Genomic DNA, 24049 nt, shown 5'->3' with positions numbered 1-24049 from the left:
AATTCCCCCATAAATGAAAGTCAAGAGGGTTGAGGTCAGGTGAGCGTGGAGGCCATGGAATTGGTCCGCCTCTATCAATCCATTGATCACCGAATCTGTTGTTGAGAAGCTGAAATATGCAGGAGCTCCATCGTGCATGAACCACATGTTGTGTCGTACTTGTAAAGGCACATGTTCTAGCAGAACAGGTAGAGTATCCCGTATGAAATCATGATAAAGTGCTCCATTGAGCGTAGGTGGAAGAACATGGGGCCTAAGCAAGACATCACCAACAATGCCTGCCCAAACGGTCACAGATAATCTGTGTTGATGACGTGTTTGCACAATTGCGTCAGCCCACACATGTTGATTGTGAAAATTTATAATTTGATCACTTTGGAATGAAGCCTCATTAGTAAAGAGAACATCTGCACTGAAATAAGGATTGACACATTGTTAGATGAACCATTCGTAGAAGTGTACCCGTGGAGGCCAATCAGATGGTGATAGTGCCTGAAACGCTATACATGGTACGGAAACAACTGGTCCTCCCGTAGCACTTTCCATACAGTGACGTGGTCAACGTTGCCTTGTACAGCAGCAACTTCTCTGACGCTGACATTAGGGTTATCGCCAACTGCTCGAAGAATTGCCTCGTCCATTGCAGGTGTCCTCGTCGTTCTAGGTTTTCCCCAGTCGCGAGTCATAGGCTGGAATGTTCCGTGCTCCCTACGACGCCGATGAACTACTTCGAACGTCTTCCTCTCGGGACACCTTCCTTCTGTAAATCTCGCTCGATACAAACGTACCGCGCCACGGCTATTGTCCCATGATAATCCATACATCAAATGGGCATCTGCCTACTCCACATTTGTAAACATTGCACTGACTGCAAAACCACGTTCGTGATGAACACTAACCTCTTGTTGTTACGTACTGATATGCTTGATGCTAGTACTGTAGAGCAACGAGTCGCATATCAACACAAGCACTGGAGTCAACATTACCTTCCTTCAATTGGGCCAACTGGCGGTGAATCGTGGAAGTACAGTACATACTGACGAAACTAAAATGAGCTCTAACATGGAAATTAAGCATTTCCGGTGACATGTCCACATAACATCTTTTCTTTATTTGTGTGTGAGGAAAGTTTCCTAAAAGTTTGGCCGTACCTTTTTGTAACACCCTGTAATTCCTCTAACCCCGGTGTTTTACAAATATTTCTTGCCTCGCCAATTCTTCGGGGAAACTCCCCATTACTTACCTCATTAGTTCACCTAATTTTCAGCATTCGTCTGTAAAACCACATCTCAAATGCCTCGATTCTGCTCAGGTTTGGTTTTCCCTCAGTCCATGGCTCCCGCTGCACAATACTGTGCTCCATACGTACATCCTCAGAAATTTCTTTCTCAAATTAAGAGCCATGTTCGATACCAGTAGACTTCTCTTGGCTAGGAATGCCCTTCATGCCAGGTCTAGTCTGCTTTTTACGTCATCTTAGCTCCCGCCGTCATGTGTCAGTTTGCTGTCTATATTGCAGAATTCCCTAACTTCATCTTCTTCGTAACCACTAATAAGAGGTTAAGTTTCTCACTGTTTTGATTTCTGTTACTTTTCATTATTTTCGCCTTTCTTCGATTTATTATCAGAGTCTCTATATGCACGTGAAAATAGTTGTGATATGATAAACTGGGATTTAATCTGATAAGGGCTACCTCAAAATGTAGTAACACACTCATTTCCGCTGACGTTCATTCTCAAATAATAACGAAACTTGCTGGAAGATTACAGCGATATTCGTCAGTGGGACTCAAATGTGAACCTAGTAAGGCTCTTGTCACATACTAGAATACAATTGCAGTCCGCCAGAAGCTGTTTAAACCACGTTCACTCAATAGAAAAATTTCATTTCGTAATAATTGTCCTTTAATTATCCCTTACTTCAAGAAAAGATTTATATTGTTATCGTCTCCAGTCCGAAGACGGGTTTTATCTAGCTCTCCACGTTAGACTAACTTGCAAGAGACTCTGCGTACCTGACGCAACACTCGTACATAAAGCAACCGTCCAGACAAATTCCGTCATGAAAGACATTCTGAAACTGAAATTTACGTTAGAAGTTAACTTTATGTTCTGCCTTACGGCAGATCATGTCATGGGGGAAGCATCGTCAGAGAGGTCCATCGCATGAGCGTCTAGGGAAGTGATTCCAGTGGTAGTTTCCCGTAGCATTCCACTGATTATGGTGAAATGATAATGAGGACAACACAACCGTCAGTCCCTGAGCGGAAAAAATCTCCGACCCAGCCGGGAATCGAAACCAGGCCCCTTGGCGTGACAGACCGCCGTGCTGACTACACAGGTATCGGGGCGGACTAGTTAGATAACATGTTCTAATTTTCAGAAGATCTTTCCTTCTTATTGCCAGTCCTCATTTTAAATTCACTTCATTTCTGCCATTGCCTGCATAGCAAAAAAATCGTGTTCTAATTTTAGAGTCTGATTTTCTAACTTGATTCCCTCAGCATCACCTGATTTAATTCGACTGAAATCTATTGCCTTCGATTTTCTTTTGTGGTAATTCAGTTCTTAGTCTATTTTCAAGTTGCTGCCTATTCCGGTCAACTGGTTTTTGAGGTAATAAGCTGTCCGGGTAGGCTCGCGTGTTGGCGATAGGGCTTTCGGAACAGGGAATTATGCCGACGCTTGACCGCATCCGCCCGCCGAATTAACGACGAGGGGTCGGTGGGACAGCCAGCTTAGATGTGGTTACGAGGCGGTTTTCCGTATCCAGTTAGGCGAATACCGGGTTGATTCCCTTCTTCCGCCTCAGAGACACGCTATGCAGACTTTTAGAGCACTTCCTCAGTCATATACATAGAATTTACTCTACACAGAGACAGAGTGCATCATTGGTTCCGTTCTGGGCGAGGAGAGATGAACAGAAAACTAATGACCTTCACTGTTTGATCTCCCTCAAAATTTACTCAGTATTAACAGCAGTTTTTAGGTCTCTGAAAATCTTCGCAAATCTTCAAATTTTCTTTCTTCTCCCAGAACTTTGATTCGCCTTCGAAGTTTCCCCTTGCCCCCCTTTATTGCTTGATGCATGTACTGGTCGAATAAAATTGAGATAAGCTACAAACCTGTCTCCCTTCTTTTGCAGCTAATGCTTCCCTTTCAGGGGCTTAGGCTGTCATAACTGCATTCTTGTTTCAATAGATAAACTTTCTCTTACTGTATTTTCACTCTGTAACTTTAGAATGTAAAAGTAGACCTCAGTCAATATTATCAAAAGCCTTTCCTGAATCTGCAGATGCTGTTAATGTGGGTTGGTGTTTCTTTCGAACTGCATTTTTAAGAGTGATGGAGGCTCAGTACTGCCTCGCATGTTTCTACATTTCCCCAGAATCCTAAATGATCTTCCCCTTATCGTCTACTACAAATTATTTAGTTCATCTGTAGTTAATTCGCGTTAGCATTTTTCGAACATGATTTTAGAAATTCCTAATTAGGTAACACATGCTAGCACATTCTGTCTAGGTACCCCATTTACCAGGTGGAATAGCTTTTTTATCGTTGGTTCTTCCTAAGATCTTCATAATTTGCAGCAACTGTTGTCATCTCTAGCTAAATTCGTGTTGCACGCAGATTCTTATTGCGGAATTCATTTTCTATCACATTTCGATCCATTTTCTCTTCTCTTTCTATAACAGTGACAGCAAATTTATTTATGTGTTACATATCATTTCGGTGTATTCCTTTCACCTTTATTATCCCTTCTACCTAGGTTTGAGATCCTTATGTCAGTAAAGCTACTATTCCTTTCTCGGATGGTTTCTATAATTTTTCTGTATGCTTCATGTATTTTTCCCGTTGTCCTGCATGCTTGTACAGGAACATTTCCCTGCAATCGATCATGTTTTGCTATTTTTCACGTATTCGCAATCTCTTTTGAATTGTTTTATTTCCTTTTGCTGCTTCAATTACTACATTTTTGTATTTTTTTTTCCTTTTGTCGAATTACTTTTGTAGATGTTTGTCCCCAAAGTCTTTCTACTTAGACGTGTGTCTTTGCCTAGTTGTTCTACCACAGTCGCTGCGTTTCATTGCTAATACAAGGATATGTCTTACACCTTAAAATCTGGATTATAAATCTATGTCTTGCATAATCTGTAATGTTGTCTCCATGCTTTACCTAAGTGTACAAACGTCGTTCATAAGTTTTAAACCTAATATCACCGCTCTTTAAATTGCGCTTTGTTCAACTTTCTGCTAGGGGGGGGTCTCCCCTTTCATTTCTACTTCTTCTCCTATTTTCATTCATTCCTTCTCTTCTACATGTATTAAAAACATCACTAGTAAATCATAATCTCCCTTAACCTATTAATTTATTTTCTCTCATCAAATCTTCTTTTAAATATCTTCATTGTATGCAGAGTTGAAAGTCACACACTGTGCTCATCTGACGAGAGACCTCGTCGGCGCGGCTACCCCGTACGGCCCTCTTTTCAAGTTCTGTAACCTACCTTAAATAAACAAACGCTCGACCTACAAAACATCAGATTGCTTTTCCCTTATCTCAGTATCTTCCTGTGCAGCGCCCACCGGAAGGATCAAATGAGGAAGTTTTATCTCTGAAATATATTAGTCAGGATGATGCCACCGTGATTAAATCAGCAGCAACATGTCCTCGAGAAACGTAAATACAGTAGTTTCTCGCATTTCCTATAGAAAGCGCCGATCTGATACTGACTGTTAAGCTTCAGGAATGTGTAAGAAAAAAAAAATCAAATTCTCTCGATCTTTCTCCTGTTATTTGAGAAGAAGGGATCTAAATTTCGCTTTGATTGGTAGTTCCGGAACGAGTGCTGGTTTCCAAGGAGAAGATTATATTATTGGTAATGATGATTGAACTAATTATGTGTTCTGGCAATCTGCTAAAGGCAAGCGTGAGTGAGCCCGCGCGGATAGCCACGTGGTCTAACGCGCTGCTTCTCGAGCGGGAAGGCGTGCCGGCCCCGGCACGAATACGCCCGGTGGATTGGTGTCGACGTCCGGTGTGCCGGCCGGCCTGTGGATGGCTTTTAATGCGGTTTTCCGTTTGCCTCGGTAAATACGGGCTGGTTCCCATTATTCGGCGATTGCTGCTCAAACATTGTCCCCAGGTACGCGTGGCTACGGCGGGTCGAAGCCTCTCCGTCGTTTCTAGGTTCCAGATTCAATACACACACAATAAAATACACCAGCTGGAGTGATATAAGAAGGTGGTTATGTGGGTCACTTCAGCTTAACGGATGTGGCCTATGCGCTATTCCATTGACATCAGCTTGTCGCTATCGTGTAACAACGACTCTTCCACTACTAACGGTCTAGATTCGTCGAGGAAGAGTGTAACCAAATTTCTTGACGCAGGCTTGATATTGCTGAACGTACTCCTCGCTAATTGCATCCTGTAGAGCTATTAAATTGCGGGAATGTTGATAGTTACGTGTAACCCACTGTTCGAAATAGTACCAAATATTTTCCATGTCACTAAAATAGTGATTTAGCGGGTCAATCTAAATGCTATAGTGCGTCTGATAGTTCATCAAACCAGCAACGTATGAGTGCAGCAGCTCAGTGAACACGCCTGTTGACATCTTGGGAGCGTCCGGCAGTACACTCACTATTAAGATGTACCAAGTGGTTATAATTGAAGTGCAGCTACTCATGGACGTCCAAATGAGGTGTAATTGTCGTATAGTAGGGAAATTTGGTAGATATGCTAAATGCGTTAATGTGGCACCTATTTCCGCTGGAAAAGGTTTTGCGTCAGTTTTGGCCACCGTCGACGTCTCCTGTGCTTGTACTCAACGAATTGTATTACCGGTGGTTAATAATGAAATTGGTGTTATGATATTCTCACTTACTTGACCTTTTCCACTCACGTCCAGTTAAATGATCAAATGTGTGTGAATTCCTAAGGGACCAAACTGCTGTGGTCACAGGTCCCTAGTCTTACACACTACTTAAACTAACTTATGCTAAGAACAACACACACACCCATGTCCGAGGGAGAACTCGAACTTCCGGCGGGAGCAGGCGCGCAGTCCGTGACAAAGCGCCTCTAACCGCATGCGGCGTTGTCCCGTTAGTAATCCAGTATACACACAACAGAAAAAAGTTTTGCATCACCCGGTTCCCAGAATTACTGAAGATAGACGTTGGCTGTGGATATTGTATCACCGAAACAGTCCATTTGACTGTTCAGAGATGTTACTAAACCCGCATGAGCAGCTCCTATTAGACGGAGGGGGTCCGACAGCCGATAAGTTCCAGTCATTCCATCAGGATGGAGATACACGGCTCGTGTTGTCAGTAGTTCAACCATGCCTAAAGAGTCAATATCGTGGTTCGATCGCGTCCGCATTGTTACTTCGTGCCAGGAAGAGCTTTCAACAAGGAAAGTGTCCAGGCTTCACTGATGAACCAAAGCGATGTTGTTCGGACATGGAGGAGGTACAGAGAGACAGAAACTGTCGACGACATGCCTCGCTCAGGTCGCTCAAGGGCTGGTACTGCAGTGGATGACCGCTATCTATGGATTAGGGCTCTAGGGAACCCTGACAGCAACGCCAACATGTTGAATAATGCTTGTATTGCAGCCGCAGGACGCCGTGTTACGACTAAAACTGTGCCCAGTAGGCTGCCAGATGCGAAACTTCACTACCGACGACCAAGGCGAGGTCCATCTTTGCAACCACGACACCACGCAGCGCAGTACAAACGGGCCCAAGAACATGGTGAATAGACCGCTCAGGATTGGCATCATGTTCTCATCACCGATGAGTGTCGCATATGCCTTCGACCAGACAATGCGTTTGGTGGCAATCCGGTCAGGCTGAACGCAATAGACACACTGTGCAGTGAGTGCATCAACGTAGAGGCACCCTGCTGTTTTGGGGTGCCATTATGTGGGGCCGACTTACGCAACTGGTGGACATGGAAGGCACCATAATGGCTGTACGATATGTGAATGCCATCCTCCGACCGATAGTGCAACCAAATCAGCAGCATACTGGAGCGTGCACATCTTGTGAATGACTTCCTTCAGGATAGCGGCATCTCTCGACTAGAGTGGCTAGCATGTTCTCGAGACATGAACCCTATCGTAAATGCCTTGGATAATTTGAAAAGGGCAGTTTAGGGAAGACGTTTCCCACCAACCACTGTGAGGGATCTACGCCGAATCTCCGTTTAGGAGTGGGACAATCTGGACTAACAGTACCTTGAAACATGGGAATAGTATGCCACGACGAATACAGGTATGCATCAGTGCAAGAGGACGTGTTACTGGGTGTTAGAGGTACCAGTGTGTACAGCGATCTGGACCAAAAATCTGACGGTTTCACTGTATAGTGGTACAACATGCAATGTGTGGTTTTTATGAGCAATAAAAAGGGTGGAAATGATGATTATGTTGATCACTATTTTTGAACTCATAGCATCAGACTTACGTCTTGTGACCAAAACTGGAGATAACTTTTTTTTCTAGCTTACATCTGTTCCGCATTAACAGATTAGAGTGCCTACTAAGTTTCACTGCCATTCGATAATTAGAGCCTACAATTGACCTCGGTGAGTATCTGCACTTTAATAAAACTCAGCCAGTATAAGTAGACCTAACACATGGTCACGGACAACGATGAAATAAACGTCCTATTTCATGTTCAAAAAATGGTTAAAAATGGCTCTGAGCACTATAGGACTCAACTGCTGTGGTCATTAGTCTCCTAGAACTTAGAACTACTTAAACCTAACTAACCCAAGGACATCACACACATCCATGCCCGAGGCAGGATTCGAACCTGCGACCGTAGCAGTCGCACGGTTCCGGACTGCCGTATTTCATGTTCAGTTGCATGAGTAAACTCAAGAAACGGTATCAAAAACCCCTCAACACAACACAGAACCACCTCCGGGTCACCACACACTGCGCTTTAAACTCCTTATTCGGCCTTCGGTGCACCAGGCACCTTCCTTCACTTTGAAAGAGGAAAATCGTGTCCCGTCGTCCCACACTACACGTCTCCAGACAGCTGTTCTGCAGTTCCTGTGATGTTTGGCTCACTGAATAAGTGCTGCTTTATGCGCCGGTGTGATAGACGATCTTTTGCGAGGTGTACGACTTCAAAAGTCCTTGCAGCTCTCTTCGCAATGTTCGCTCGCAAAAGGATCGAGATGAACCTGCATTTACTAAGAACATCTCTTCTTCTCGGGTCTTAAATCTATTGTCAATGAAAAGACGTGACTTTCGTCTCCAGTCTCTGCGAGGATATTCTTACGGCCACCGTTCTTACACTGTTTTCCCCGGCTGTAAGTGGTATACTTCCTTGTAGACACGTTGTACTGTCCGCGGTTGTAACACCAACAAATTAATAGTGTGATCACGGGCACGTCACCCCCTGTAGCTGCTTTCCGCCAATCCGTCACGGCCCCACGTCGACTCACCTCGCTGCATTGATTCCGTAAAAGAGAATGAGACCTACATGGCATTGCGCTGTCATTACGTCAGCGGTGGAGAATCAGACAACAGGCTGGTAACAGCACTCACCCCATTTGCAGCGTTCTGCTACACCCATCTGCGTTAATCTGCTTTTCAACACCACTGTACTGTTTACCATGTCGGTGTTCGTAGTAACGTTACCAGTGTTGGCTAATGATACAGTTTCTTTTTGTATGTGGATGAAGCATTTGAAGACATAAATCATTTCGGCTTGGTTTCTACCTCGTCCACAAAATCTGGTCGCTGGTTTTATCCAAAAATTTGTACTGTGGACATCCTTAACGTAAGTGCAAAAGTCTCACTATTTTTCGGACAGGTCCTGTGATAACACGTTACTTCTTTAGAATATTGCACGCATTGCTCTTCTGGTTTCGGAGCGAGTTTCATTTAACATTTTCCTATCTGCTTATTCACACGCTGTGTGCCCATTGTGTTGCAGACGCTGTTTCTTAAGGAGGTTCTTAATATTTCATGTATGCAAAGGGGCAGAGTCGAAGGGGCGGGGTAGATTCTTCAATTATTATATTGGGTGCATATTTTTCGAGAGCATGCTAGACTATTCGTTTGACAAGCCACCTTTCGTCTACATATTCACAGCCTGAATAATATGATTCAACATCCTGTTTGAGAAATGAGATATCTTCTACTTATTCCTTTTACCGAACTTGCTAGATCTCTATGATCTCCTGATCATTGTTGCCTCAACTGTATCGTACATCGTGTCATATATCTCTAACAAACAAAATCCATAAGACTCTCATATATCAAAACATTATTAGGAGCAAGTGCCTTCATTGGGACCAGTGCGAGTTTGAAGTTAACTTGGTTATAATTTTAATGATACATGCATACACATTGAATGTATTCGTATTTATATATGAGCACCGTATGTGGAGAATCTTACTGCGTCAAATGGATGATATAATGTCCTGTAGGACTGATAGGTACCACCAAGAACCAAGTTTGATACCAGATCTAAAGTCTTTGCAGCATATTTTAAGGCGAAAACATTAGCAATATTGCACATGGTAGTACAATTTCCTGATCATCGAATCATTATGAATATTTAGAAAATCATTGGTTATTTATGTGTTTCTTCGATACAAAGACTCGAAAGCTAGTTTATACCCAATGCGTTTAGATTCATATCAGGAAATTATGCAGTGGTTTTCTTTAAAGAGATGCACTTTTAATCATAAGCTGCACAAAACAGCTCTTCATTTTCTATAGGTATCGGTTACTCCGACCATCATCACTGGAAGAAAAGGAAAATACAGCAGACGGAAAAGCAATTCATCTTTCTCTTATATCTTTTGATTTTACATGACAACCTACACTTCCAGTCACATTAATGTTACCATCTGTGGAAAGCCAGAATAAGCAAATTTACAGCGCGAACCGCTGCAGGACCTACAGTAAGAGAGTCAGTGATATTATGAAAGCAACCAAAACGGATGAGAACCCATGCCGACTCCACTGCCCTGGCCATCTGCACTAGGTCTTTTGGTTGGGGATCCATGGCTCGAACAGCACGATCGAGGTGGTCCTACAGATTTGCGACGGGGCTGAAGTCAGGTGTGCCTGGTGGACAGGACAATATGGTAAGCTCATCAACACACACGCATGCCATCGTGCCTAGGAGAAACAAACTGCAAGTAAAGGTGATCATGGTCCCCAAGGACAGATGCATATTTATGTTGAAACACTGTGCGTTCCAGAATATCCGCCAGGGTAGTCGAGAGCGCTAACGCGCTGCTTCCTGGATTCGGGTAGGCGCGCCGGCCACGGATTGAATTCGCCTGGCGGATTAACGACGGTGACAGGTATGCTGGCCAGCATGGATGTGGTTTTTAGGCGGTTTTCCACATCCTACTAGGTGAATACCGGTCTGGTCGACACGTCCCGCGCCAGTTACACTACTCGCAGACATTTGAAACACATTCCCACTATTTCAAGATTTACACTAGACGCAGACAGCTGGGGTACACTACTTCCTCCCTTGGGAGTATGAGGTGGCCGCAGGAAGGACATCTGGCCACCCCTTAAAATTAACCATGCCAGTTCCGTACTTAAGCCTACCAACCCTGCGCACAATGCGGGATAAAGACAGTAGCAAAAGAGAGAAGAAAGACTGTGTGCTCCAGAATGACGAGATCACCCAGGTAATGCCACGAAAACAATGCGCAGGCCATAACGCTCCCTCCTCCCGCCTAGAGGCTTTCAACGATTGGTGCAGGGTGTTTTCTGTAAGATGTATCACGCAGTTCACTCCAAAGACCACCTATCACGTGAAAATGACGTTCAGAGGACTTCCAGCTGCAGTAGTGGCGTGAAAATTCCAGCCCCCGTCGCCGATGAACAGCAGCCAGCATGGGTGCATGAACCAGGCGCCTTCTGCGGAAGTCCATACCATACACAGTGTTCGCTTAGTGGTCGTTCAGGAAACAGTGTTGATAGCCTGTTGGTTCATCTTGCTGGTCAGTTGGTTAACAGTTACGCGTCTCTTTGCCCGTTCACCTCTCCACAGTCATCGTTCACATTTTTGTTTTGGTTCCTGTAGAACCTAAAAAATACAAAAGTTCAGAAAATGTCCGACAGATGGCGCTTCATCTGATCAGAATAGCAATAATTAGCATAACAAAGTAAGACAAAGTGAAGATGATGTTCTTTACAGGAAATGCTCAATATGTCTACCATCGTTCCTCAACAATAGCTGTAGTCGAGGAATAATGTTGGGAACAGGACTGTAAAGCATGTCCGGAGTTATGGTGAGGCATTGGCGTCGGATGTTGTCTTTCAGTATCCCTAGAGATGTCGGTCGATCACGATACACTTGCGACTTCAGGTAACCCCAAAGCCAATAATCGCACAGACTGAGGTCTGGGAACCGGAGAGACCAAGACGACGAAAGTGGCGGCTGAGCACACAATCATCACCAAACAACGCGTGCAAGAGATCTTTCACGCATCTAACAATATGGGTGGTTCTAATAAAATCCCATGTCATTCCATGCATGTCTCCATCTACATTATTCAGTGGTTAATTATGTTTGAGCACCCGGTATATATATATATATATATATATATATATATATATATATATATATATATATATATATATATGTGTGTGTGTGTGTGTGTGTGTGTGTGTGCCGGTTGGAGTGGCCGTGCGGTTCTAGGCGCCAAAGTCTGGAGCCGAGCGACCGCAACGGTCGCAGGTTCGAATGCTGCCTCGGGCAGTTAGGTTTAAGTAGTTCTAAGTTCTAGGCGATTGATGTCTTCAGAAGTTAAGTCTCATAGTGCTCAGAGTCATTTGAGCCATTGTGTGTGTGTGTGTGTGTGTGTGTGTGTGTGTGTGTGTGTGTGAGTGTGTTCCATGGATGACTGGCTACAGGAATTTTTCAAGCATTATTCAGACGTAACCAGCGGGGAGGACTCGTAGGTCATGTCCATACAAAAATTGTTGGTTATCAATGATTCCAGGTACTGTGAGAGGGGGCGGGGGGCTCGATATCCGCACGAAGGACTCCCACGCGGTGTGGTACAGCCAGTATATTCCAGGTGTCGAGTAGTGATCCAGAGTTCATCGATCCTATGAAAGAATTTCTGCGTTACATATGTGATGTGATCGGAGACGCGTGGGATGTTCAGTTCGTCGTGCAGATCGGCAATCTAGGATTAGGAGGAGGCATCTGTTTTGAATGTCTTGTAGAGGCCGAAGGTTGGATGCACTGGTAGTTCCCCACGTGAAGCAACCATATAGAAGTGCAGGTAAAACTGTCGCTCGATATAGCCGAAGCTACGAACATTCATCTGGAAACTGCTCTACAATGGGTATAATTGGTGTAAGAGTTATAATAGTTCAATCCTCTTGTTGTGGATAAGACGTTTGAAAAGGAGTTTTCTGTCCCGCGTTACCACCCAAGTATTTTACTTTGTTCATCAATGCAAGTTCTCAAAGGTGAACAGTAAGTCTGCCACGCAAGTCGGGGTGTTTGCGAGTGAAGAGGGCACTTTTAGTTTTTCCGGGGTTAAGACGAGTCTGATTGTCTGATGCCCATTGATCCGTCAGCGTGAGCTGATGCTGCAGTCTCCCCGCGGATGTAGTAATCCGCTGGCTACCGGTGAGCAAGGCTGTGTCGTCCACAATCTGAGCCAGGACGACCTGGGACAGGATGGGTAAGTGGCTAACATAAACAATGAAAGGCGTTGGTGATGAAACCGTCGTTCACCCCTGTAATCTATAGCCCGTGACGCATCACAGTTGCATCGGCACCGGCTTAGGATAGCCCCATTTTGTCACGCACGCTACACTTTAACCATGGCGGCATGAGAAAGATATAGAAACTTAGTCGTTTCGAGCTTCCCCACTTGGCCCGAAGCTAATGATCGTGCCCTTTTGGTCGTCAGATAAATCATTCTGTTTCTGCATTACGACATGCTTCATACACCCATCACTGTTGGTGATGCAACCTGCACATTAGTGAGTAATGATTGTTACACGTTGACGTCTAACTTAGGCGCTGGTCACAAGTGACCGTGTAGTATGTATCACAACGTTAAATAGCAAAGAATTGGTCTTGTAATAACACACAATCAAATTAAAGGAACTGTCATGAAAGCTGGTCTCATTTGACTAGAGAACAACACAGATCACATGTTTAGCTAGGAGCTTGTTAGAAAGAATTCTGAGAGGTCTGGCTGGGTCAAATATTTCACAGTTTTTTACTTCATGCTGAGTGAGTAACCCATTTCTGTCCGTTGAGATAAGCGATGATACTGGAAGATCATGAAGACGACTCGATGATAGGTTTGAATGTGGAGTGATTGTTATATTAATGTAACTGTCACTCTCGGTCACACAGAAATAAAGCTTGTAATGCTACATTAATTGTAGGCATCGAACCAGTGAAATGACACCTTTCTCGCCTTTTGCCGAGGAACCAAATGTAGGTGGATGAGATACCGATGTAAATAATTTTCTTAGTGCTAGTGTACGTTCAAATTAATTGAAAATCAAATCTGAGGTGCACTAGTCAGGGAAGGAAGTAGAAAGAACCAAAAGAGCAATTATAAGAGAAGGATGCCCAATTCTTGTCTTTGCTTCCCGATCAACCGTCAGAGGTCTGTAAGCAAACTTTACTGATGGAGAATTTTTATCTTTTTTTACTTTTTTTAAGAGGCGCGTGATATGGCTTTTTCTGCAAACATATATTAAATAAAGGATTTCAGATCAGTTACGGAACCAAACGTGTTAGATGCCAGATGGGATGACAAGGAACGTCTTTAACTTTGAAGGAAACGCCACTACACTGAAAGGTGTGGCAACTGTTTCAGGTGCACAACGTCCCAATAAATGCAAGGCGCTTCCCGTTGATAAATTTAAAAATGAATGTTATCTTTCTTTATGGGGCCATTAAGTAGAGGCTCGTAAATAGTTTAGAGGGAAAGAAGGATCAACTGTTATATGTTCGACTGAGTTTGCTCTGCGATCTTATATAAGGAGTGAGAGAGTGCAAGGAGGTGAACAAATTGCTTTTAACATCACGTTGACAACGGTACAACCGCTGAGAAATGTGAATTAAGAGTAAAAACGCAAATAATGAAAACAGAGTCTAATTTGATTTAGATGCACAATAGAGGTGTGATGGATTCAAAACTTAGGCCAACAGAACTAAAACGTACGTATAGAGCGATAATGCTTCTGAAAATAAAATGAGACACAGTAATCTTTAAATGAGGATGGTTCAAAATGGTTCAAATGGCTCTGAGCACTATGGGACGTAACATCTGTGGTCATCAGTCCCCTACAACTTAGACCTACTTAAACCTAACTAATCTAAGGACATCACACATCCATGCCCGAGGCAGGATTCGAACCTGCGACCGTAGCAGTCGCGCGGTTCCGGACTGAGCGCCTAGAACCGCTAGACCACCGCGGCCGGCTAAATGAGGATGGTGCAGGAATTTGGTAGCGAACAGATTAATCTGAACTGTGGCTATTATAACATGAATATGCAAATAAATCGTAGAGATAATCCCTGTATAAGGTCTATGGAAATCATGTAACAAAACCGTGTCATCGGCTTTGCGTGCAGCATGTTGGGGTCATGAAATGTTAGCTGCAGACAATAACAAAAAGGGAAGACGACTTGTCCCTTGCCCTTATCTCTTGCACACGCCTGTTCTGTGACAGGTGTTTCATAGTTTCATACATAGTTCATGACATTCCTTGGGTTTGCGACAGCTAGTGCTAAATACATTTTACAAGAGGCGCCGCCTATATGAAGTGTCTTCTCGATACGTGACGCCCACAACGGTGATTGGGGAGGGGTTGGGACTGGAGATAGAGAGGGCTAGGATGCTTTAGCCCCTCCTACTCCCCTACCCGTAACCGTTGGTGTAGCCAAGTTTTTTTATGGCGCTATAAGACTAAAACGCAGATGAGACTGTAGTTCGGAACAACGAAGTGCAGTGCAGAATTGTTTCAATAGCTCTCCTGGCTAAGTTTTTGAGAAGTAAGAGAGGCATAAACTTCCAGGTGGTGCGTCATTCAGTACACAACAGAACGTAAAATGGAAATTTTAAGGCGTATTTAATAGCCAGATCTACGAAATACAGGGGCTGCATAAAAATCCGGAAACACCGCGAGGAACAAACACTTGTTCATAAATGCTGACGCTTTTCAACTCTACAGGTTGCGCTGTAGTGTTTGACCACGAAGGGCACCTTTGCCATGTCCTCAATAAGTTGCAAGTGTCAGTGGCGGTCAGAACAACGTTCAGTGTAGTTGCGAATACGTTACGGCGGAGGCACGAAGTGTCTAACGTGGACAAATTGTTGGTGCCCATGTAATGGGCGCTTCCGTAACCAAAGTTACCGAAATCTCTGGTATTTAAAGAGGCGCCATATCGAAAATAATACCGCACAGGGAGATCTCGTAAAACACGTCATCCGCTAAGTTGTAAAACAGCATGAAACTGCTTGCTGAGTGATCGTGACAGACGGTTATTGACGAGGATTGTGGTGATATGTGCAAAAGTACTGAATGTCACATTCGTGAACTTAGGGAAAACAAAGGGAGCTCCATAAGCGGCGAATTTCAGGCCGAGTTGCTATTCGAATACCCGTATCACGAAATGTAGTGCCTCGCGGGATTAGCCGAGCGGTCTAGGCACTGCAATCATGGAGTGTGAGGATGGTCCTGGCGGAGGTTCGAGTCCTCGCTCGCGCATGGGTGTGTGTGTTTGTCCTTAGGATAATTGTGTGCAAGCTTAGGGACTGATGGCCTTAGCAGTTAAGTCCCATAAGGTTTCACACACATCTGGGCCTTAGCAGTTAAGTCCCATAAGGTTTCACACACATCTGAACATTTTTGTAAAAGTAGTACTGAAACAATAAAACGTGGATTACGGGGCAATGGAAGAAAATCCTTTGGCCGGATGAGTCTTGTTTCACATTATTGCCAAAATGTGGCCGATTATAGGTCCCAAGAGAGAATTACGGCAGCGGTTCGGCGATGATATCGTGGTACCCCGTGAACCGCCTGGTTACTCTGCTAAGACGGATTTCTGTCAAGCATATTGTGACCATTTTGGTCGAACAAGTCCATACCGTGGTACAGTGTTTGTTCCCAAATAGCAAAGCTTTGTTGCAAGATGGTAAGGGCTGTGTTCAATCAGCTCGCATAGTCTAGGATAAACTGTCGCATCTCTGCTGGCTCAACATTATTCAGCCATTGTGACTTCTTCGGTGAGAAGGATAGAAAATCGTGTGACTAGGGCCTTCCATCGGGTAGACCGGTCGCGGAGTGCAAGTCTTTCTATTTGTCGCCACCGGTGTCGTGGCCGTCGATGGGGATGAAATTATGAGGATTAGGACCACACAACATCCAGACCCTGAGCGGAGAAAATCTCAGACGCAGCCGGCAACCGAACCCGGGCCCCTAGGACTGTCATTGTGTCGCACTCACCACTCAGCTCCTGGGGGCGGATGAGAGACGGATGAGTGGTTGCTATCTATTTCCAACATCACTACCTGATTTTTGGACTATTTTGCAGGTGGAATGGCATAAGATTAAACTTAGCAGGAGATAGCTGTCTTTAACGTCACCGTGTTCCCTACACCGTATTAGGAGTAGTAATGTGTTCTCTTTTTAGTGTTTCCATACTTTTGTACGACCTCTGTAGTTACATCATGGTCTCATCGAGTACGATACCTCCCTCTCGTTATTCGTAACTTCAGAAATCGCAGGCTCCATAATGCGTGAAATTAATTTTAGTGATATGGATCCATTCTCTTCCGTAAGGTTACAAAATAAGATATTGTCATGACTTTTTGGAAGAAAGCACTGAAGGAATCAACTTATACCTTTATGCACATCATTTATTGATTCTTGGACACATGTTCTGCTTATTCAAGAAATTCAGTCAAAATTAAGCTCCCATGTGGCGCGTTAAAGCTGCACTGTCTAAAATGAAGTGTGTTCGTGACGGACGCCCTGCAGTCTGCAAAAACTGCACAAAGATATCCTTATTAGTGTGCCCACAATCCGTGCCGTCGGCTTTAAAAACTTTATCTCAAGCTGACGTAATGGATTGCGTGTACACTAATAAAGATATCTTTGTGCAATTTGTCCTAATTACTGCTCAGGCATGTCCGCAAGGAATTATAGCCTGTATTTTATTTTAATTTATTCATTAGTTATTGCAAAAACCGTGACGAAGTATACACGGCAAAACGACGTCTTCATCAAGTGTTCGTCATTTGATTATTCTGTCGCATTTCGAAAAACAGTGCTATGACCCGTATGCAATATCCTATAGATTAAGAAAATCATTTGTTTTTCGATTTCAGATAAGATTTGCAGTCTGCTGGTCTTCCGTCATCAACACACCTCAGTTTCGACAAATGGTTCAAATGGCTCTGAGCACTATGGGATTTAACATCTGAGGTCATCAGTCCCCTTGAACTTAGAACTACATAAACCTAACTAACCTAAGTACATCACACACATCCAAGCCCGAGGCAGTATTCTAACCTGCAACCGTAGCGGTCTCGCGGTTGCAGACTGAAGAGCCTAGAACCGCTCGGTCATAGCGGCCGGCTCATTTTGGACAGAAAAACTTTCACTGCTCAGATGGAGGCTTACTTTTGAGTGAATTTCTTAAAAAAATCAGAAAATTTTCTCGAAGGACCAATAAATAATGCACAAAAAGATTTACGTTGATTGCCGGCCGCTGTGGTTGAGCGGTTCTAGGCACTCCAGTCTGGAACCACGTGACCGCTACGGTCGCAGTTCGAATGCTGCCTCGGGCATGGATGTGTGTAATGTCCTTAGGTTAGTTAGGTTTAAGTAATTCTAAGTTCTAGGAGACTGATGACCTCAGATGTTGAGTCCCATAGTGTTCAGAGCCATTTGAACCATTTGCGTTGATTGATTCGCTAGTTTTTCAATAAAATCGTACAAATCACCTTATCACAGGCTTTCTGAGAAAAATGGACCCTTAAGAGATGGAAAACACAAAAGATCGTGTGACTGATTACGCATCTCAGTGTTCTCCGAAACTGGATACATCTCTAGTTTTAGAGTTCATTCGTAACTTCCGCATCACCAAAGAAATTTGGCACAATTTTTGAACGATTTCAAATGTAGTTTTATGTAGATTCTAGCAATAAGGGAGAATTTCGATGAGAGTTTTTGCTGTCAGCTGTCACATTTGTTCTTCTTCAGACTTATATGTACAAATGAGTCGAATACAAAAGCAACTGGAGTTTTTGTTGGAATTTGCACATAAGGTGTCATCGTACTCAATTTGTTGCTAATGAAGTAGTATCCATTTTTTTCAAAAACATATAAAATTATATTTTACATCATAGATGGACTGTTTTTAGCCCTCACCCCAGCACTTCTTACAAGCAATAATGCTAGAAACCCTTTGTAAGACTATAGTCTACAGGGACGTGCGGGTAATAGCAAACTTGACACGATTATGTGTACTCGTCAAGAGTGACGTCATGTGATGGACAGGTGAGCGTGTGTAGTCGAGGTGACGGCGCTGTGGCACCGCCCGCACCGGAGGCGACGCCGGCCGCACTGACCTCTCGGAAGGCCGCCCGCGCCCCGCTACGTCGCACCCCCTGCATATGCATGAAGGGCCGCCGCCGCCCCCGCAGCCCTCTCTCTGCCAGAGGGGTCGTGACCGCCGGGCGAGCACCACGCCAGACACCACTCTGCACCAGCCCGCAGGTCGGCAGCGCCGTCTGCGGCTCGCTTTAATACCCGTGCTAAGTGTTCTTCGCTACAAGTCGGTTCCAAGACCATCTCTTAAATGAAAGCAGTGTGCTAGTTACCTCAGTTCAACGTAAGAGACATGTGCTGAGACTTTAAGGTCGGTAACTCCTGCTCAGACGCCGTATTGCAGATAGGAGAATTCTCTTACATGAACTAGATGGTGGTGGTTAGTGTTTAACGTCCCGTCGACAACGAGGTCATTAGAGACGGAGCGCAAGCTCGGGTTAGAGAAGGATTGGGAAGGAAATCGGCAGTGCCCTTTCAAAGGAACCATCCCGGCATTTGCCTGAAACGATTTAGGGAAATCACGGAAAACCTAAATCAGGATGGCTGGAGACGGGACTGAACCGTCGTCCTCCCGAATGCGAGTCCAGTGTGTTAACCACTGCGCCACCTCGCTCGGTACATGAACTAGAAATAAAAACAAACAGAGTTGTTACCGGTTTCACAGACTTCTTACAACTGCTCACTGTGTAACACGGGCCATTTAATTACAGTAATACGTAAACACCCAGCACTGTCATCCCATTATACCTTGTTTACTTTCAATTAAATGTCTTATTAATCAGTTACTGTTTATGTACGTTCGGTTTAGTGACAAATGAATTCGTGGATCACATAAACACTTTGCTCCCCAGCGCTACATATTCAACACATCCAATTTATCATTGACGGGCCACTAAACGATTCAATAACTAACGTGTATAAATAACCAGCAAGCCGGATACTTCCATCTTTTGTTTACTCGCCTACAAACGTAAACTAATAAAACAGTACAGTTTTATTATTTGTATCATATTTATTCTGTAATTATTCATTCATTCTACTGACTCAGCTGAGTGAGGTTAGTTTTGACGTGTCCTGTAAGGCTGGTCGATTTGCAACATTTTCCTATTTCCTTCAACTTGTGCTAATTTTACAAAGACGACTACTTTATACGCCACGGAGGATCATTGTTGTATAAACCATGCAACGGAATTTTTTGACCCTTTGCATTTACTGTTCTTACGATAATATCTGCTATAATGTTGCAAATAATAAGATTTTTCTGCTACTTTTGCTCATGCACCTGTACATTTTCCTGTATCACAGTCATTCTGCAAAATTACGATCTACAAACTGGCTTGCTTACGGTGAAGCTTATAAGCTACGTATTGTTGTTGTTTTGGTATTTACGAATGCATGATATAGCGTGACTGTGGCTAATGACGCTTTGCAATGCATATTCACAACTTTTTCACGTTTTCAACGATGTCAAGATGGTTGCGAATAGTAACGGAAGTTAGTTATAAATTAGTAATCGTACTTTAATTGTGACAGGAAAACGACAGTCTAAGCATTACAGGTTCATTTAATCTAAAAAATTTTGTGTAATAAAGAAAGCTTCCTATTTGTTGATGCAATAACGTATTTCTCGCCAGTATCTCCTTTTTTTTGCGAAGTGTTTGCTATTTGAGCTCTTTCTTGTCTGTTCTTCGTAGTAACTCTGGCTACTTACGTAAGTGCAGACGTTGATACAGCCCAATTCCCGGAACCATTATTGGCCTTTTAGAAATGCAGGCATGAAAATCTGTTCAAATTCAGATTTATAAAACTGTTACCTCTTTAAAGTTCATTTTAGATATATCGATAATAAACCTACAAGAAGAATAGTCGTTTTATAGCATTCAGGGTACAATAACAAAGAATTGTTTTGCATATAGAACTCTAACAAAAATTATTCTATAATATTCCGTATGCGGTACGAAGGAACAGTTGTACCAAACACGAGTTTTTCGGATCATTTGGGGTAGAAGAAACAAGTAGAAGTGAATATTAAGCAATCGTGTTGGTTATTATAACATTAATCCAGTCATCTGCGGACCGATACATGAAAAAAAATACTCTAAGTATGAAGTAACTAGATTTTCTAGATGTGAAGAGAGAATAAGAACTACGTATTTCGAAAATGGGCTTCTTGCAAAAGAATGAAAATGACGAAAACGATTTATGCAACTATGGTAAATTTCGTCATGTGGGCATTAAATCGTGGTTCAGCACGTCTTTCTACGACAAAGGTTTCTTTGAAGCCTTTGATGTCCCCAGTAATAGGAGACGAAACGCTAGGCACAGAAACAAGCCATATGTCACAACGTAATGCCCATACAAATAAAATCACCAGAGAAGTAAATATCGGCAGTGTATTGTTTGATCAGTGGAAATGTAGCATTTCTCTGAGAAAGTCGGAAGAAAATGAAAACATAATATTTCGAAGATGAAGCTGTCATGAAAATGTTATTTTCTCCATTTGTTGTAAATTACATGACAACATCGACAGTGTGAATTAGTTGTTTGCACAGACGGAAGAAGAAGAGGAACACGCTGGAAAGTTATTCGTGTAGTATTTGGCACATTCGGTATCTGTGAATACCGTATTTGTTCGTTGTAATGAGCATTACGAAGCCAGCAGAAGCACCTAAGCCGTTTTGCTACTGTTCTTCTGCACCCGTTGTTTATTTTACAGGCGACATAGAACATGAAACGGAATAGGCTCTTGACGTAAACAAAGGCACTACGGCGCGGTCGGGCCACGTGGCCCGGCAGGTGGAAGCAGGGGGTGGGGAGCGACGGCGCTGGCCGGCTGCCTACCTTGTTGGGGTGTCCGTTGTGGTGCAGCAGCTTCTTGCAGCACTTGGGACGGCTGTCTTGGTAGAGCGAGTGGCCCGGCGGCGTGCTGGAGGACGCGGAGGCGGCGCGGCCGGGCGACGCCTGGAAGAGCACCGCCGGCGGAGGCTCGAAGCAGTCCAGCTGGCGCTCCTGCTGGCTCACGCCGCCCACGCCACCGCCGCGCCGCCCCCGCAGCGGGATGCAGAGGCACGAGCAGCAGCCGCCCCCCGGGAACCACGCTCTGGAGGGCGCCGGCTGCCGCCCTTCCGGCTCCGTCCGCCTCATGCCGTTGCTCTCGCCGGCTCGTGACGTCACCGCGCTGCGCTGCGCTGCGCCGCGACGCCCTGGGCGCAGTGTGCGGCGCGCCGTCCGGCCAGCCCCTCATGTAGCCGCCGGATCGAGAGGGATGCTGGCGCATGCGCAAAGGCCGCGCCGCCACCGCCGCCGCCTGCGCGCCGCGTCCGGCACGCTCCCTCGCCCGAGAGCAAACACTGCCGCGACCGCGTCGGCCGCAGACTGCGGACAGGCCCAAGTGTCCGCCACTTTTCTTGCGCAGCATATTCGGCGGCTAGGTGCACCTACAACTACAACCACTCCATTATTTGGCAATTCAATCTTACCTCCTCAGTCGTGAACTTATATAAATGAAAAGTTTATATTGGTGATCAGTGCATTTTGGATAAAATAATTTTGAGTATTGAGCCACGTCATTGTAAATTAGTAAAACAACTAAACTGCCGACGTTTCGACCCACTTGCTGGCATCCTCTTCAGGGGGCGAGTGAGATGCCCTGAAGAGGACTGCAAACAATTCGTCGAAACGTCGACAATTCAGTTGTTTTAGTAGTTACAATGATGCGCCCCAATACCCAAAATTATTTTGTCGAATGACACCGTCCATGGAAGGCTACAAACTTAGAACAATACATCGTTGAAGTGTTCAAATGTGTATGAATTCCTAAGGGGCCAAACTGCTGAGGTCATCGGTGCCTAGACTTACACGCTACTTAAACAAATCTATGCTAAGAAAGACACACACACACCCGTGCCATATGGAGGACTCGAATCTCCGACGGAAGTGGCCTAGCAGTCCGCGACATGGCGCCTCAAACCGCGCGGCTATTCCGCTTGGCTAATACATCGTTCGGAAAATAAAAGCAAGACTAAAATAATAAATGTAAAATATCGGTGAGAGCCACAAATATTTTAGGACTTACCCAAAATGAATAGTATTTATGTTACAAAATAACTGAAATATAAACAGCATTCAGAGAACTCAGTACTTAACAACTTAGTATTTAACACATAGAAGGTATGAAATCAATACAGAATGAAGACTCATTGCTACATGGAAAAAATATATCGCTATATTACTGTGGTGAAATAAACAATGGATTATTAGATATATTAGCAAATTACAGTATATTATATACACACTCTCGTTCAAGATCAATAATCAAAGCGGAATTTACCTTGTTTTGAAGAAGATATATTGAGACTGTGGTAAACAGCTTTCTTCAGGCAAGATCAACTAGTATTATGGCATGTTATTGAATTTTATTTAAAACTTCATTTAAAAGCTGTTATTAAAATGTTTTGTTCAAATAATATTATTATTGTTATTAGCTGTTCACTTTCACATTTTGTAGATCTCATCCTATTTAACTGTTGTTCATTTAATTGTTCGGTAATGTCGTGAGTTCAAAATGGCTGTGAGCACTATGGGACTCAGTTTCTGAGGTCATCAGTCCCCTCGACCTTAGAACCACTTAAACCTAACTAACCTAAGGACATCACACACATCAATGCCCGAGGCAGGACTCTAACATGCGACCGTAGCAGTCGCGCGATTCCAGACTGTAGCGCCTAGAACCGCTCGGTCACCCCGGCCGGCTAATGTCGTGAGTTCAGGGTATACTGAATAGCTCAGAAAATTCCAGAGAATTGCTGGAAGTCGCTGCGCAGGACTGCGCAGAATTCATTGGTTAGCTGCAACTCCGCGAAGTAATGTACGATTCTCTGAAATTTGATCTTGTGTTTAATCACACACATTGCCCTTCGGAGCCCGTACCATGCTAGTACAGATCTTAGCCGACTCATGGGTGTTCTAGCTAAATATGTACATTTTCACAAAATAACAAAGCGTTAATTCTCCCGAAGAAGTTACCATGCTTGCAGTCTCGCCAGGAAACATCTAGAAACAAATGTCCCAAAATCCTATGGCAGAACTCAGTCTGTACAACTGAGCTCAGAAAAGTCACGTTTGAATAAATTCGGAACGTTGTGATCCGTATCTTCCTGTTATTCAGTTGTCTTCGAAATATAAAAGTTGTTTGAAATCGGAATAACATTAATCGGAGACTGTTTGTGTCAAAATATTGATTTTGAATTAATACAGGCCACAGCGGCTGGCAACTGTACTATAAATTGTTGCTAATCAGTACAGACGACCGTGCTCGTTAAGTCTCCAAACCAATCGAAATTCGTAGCCATTGCTTACGTTCATTACAAGATCTGATATGTAAGAAGAAATACTAGGGTTACAGAACGTCTAGCACTCTTTCGCAGTAAGATAAAACTTTTA

At 43.9% G+C, this 24049-nt stretch overlaps 1 protein-coding gene across 1 annotated transcript in view; it reads right to left on the bottom strand.

Annotated features, from left to right (window-relative positions):
- LOC126322813 (uncharacterized) overlaps positions 1-21789 on the bottom strand; it is a 385307-nt gene extending 363518 nt beyond the window's left edge. Inside the window, exon 1 of the mRNA XM_049994585.1 lies at positions 21449-21789. Coding sequence (XP_049850542.1) covers positions 21449-21751 — 303 coding nt within the window. The 5' untranslated portion in view covers positions 21752-21789. The remainder of the gene's footprint in view (positions 1-21448) is intronic.
- Positions 21790-24049: the final 2260 nt, after the last annotated feature.

Source organism: Schistocerca gregaria, chromosome 2 (assembly GCF_023897955.1).
Source record: "Schistocerca gregaria isolate iqSchGreg1 chromosome 2, iqSchGreg1.2, whole genome shotgun sequence".
NCBI lineage: Eukaryota > Metazoa > Arthropoda > Insecta > Orthoptera > Acrididae > Schistocerca > Schistocerca gregaria.
Note: the sequence above shows the minus strand (reverse complement) of the source record. Positions and strands in the feature narration are given on the sequence as shown.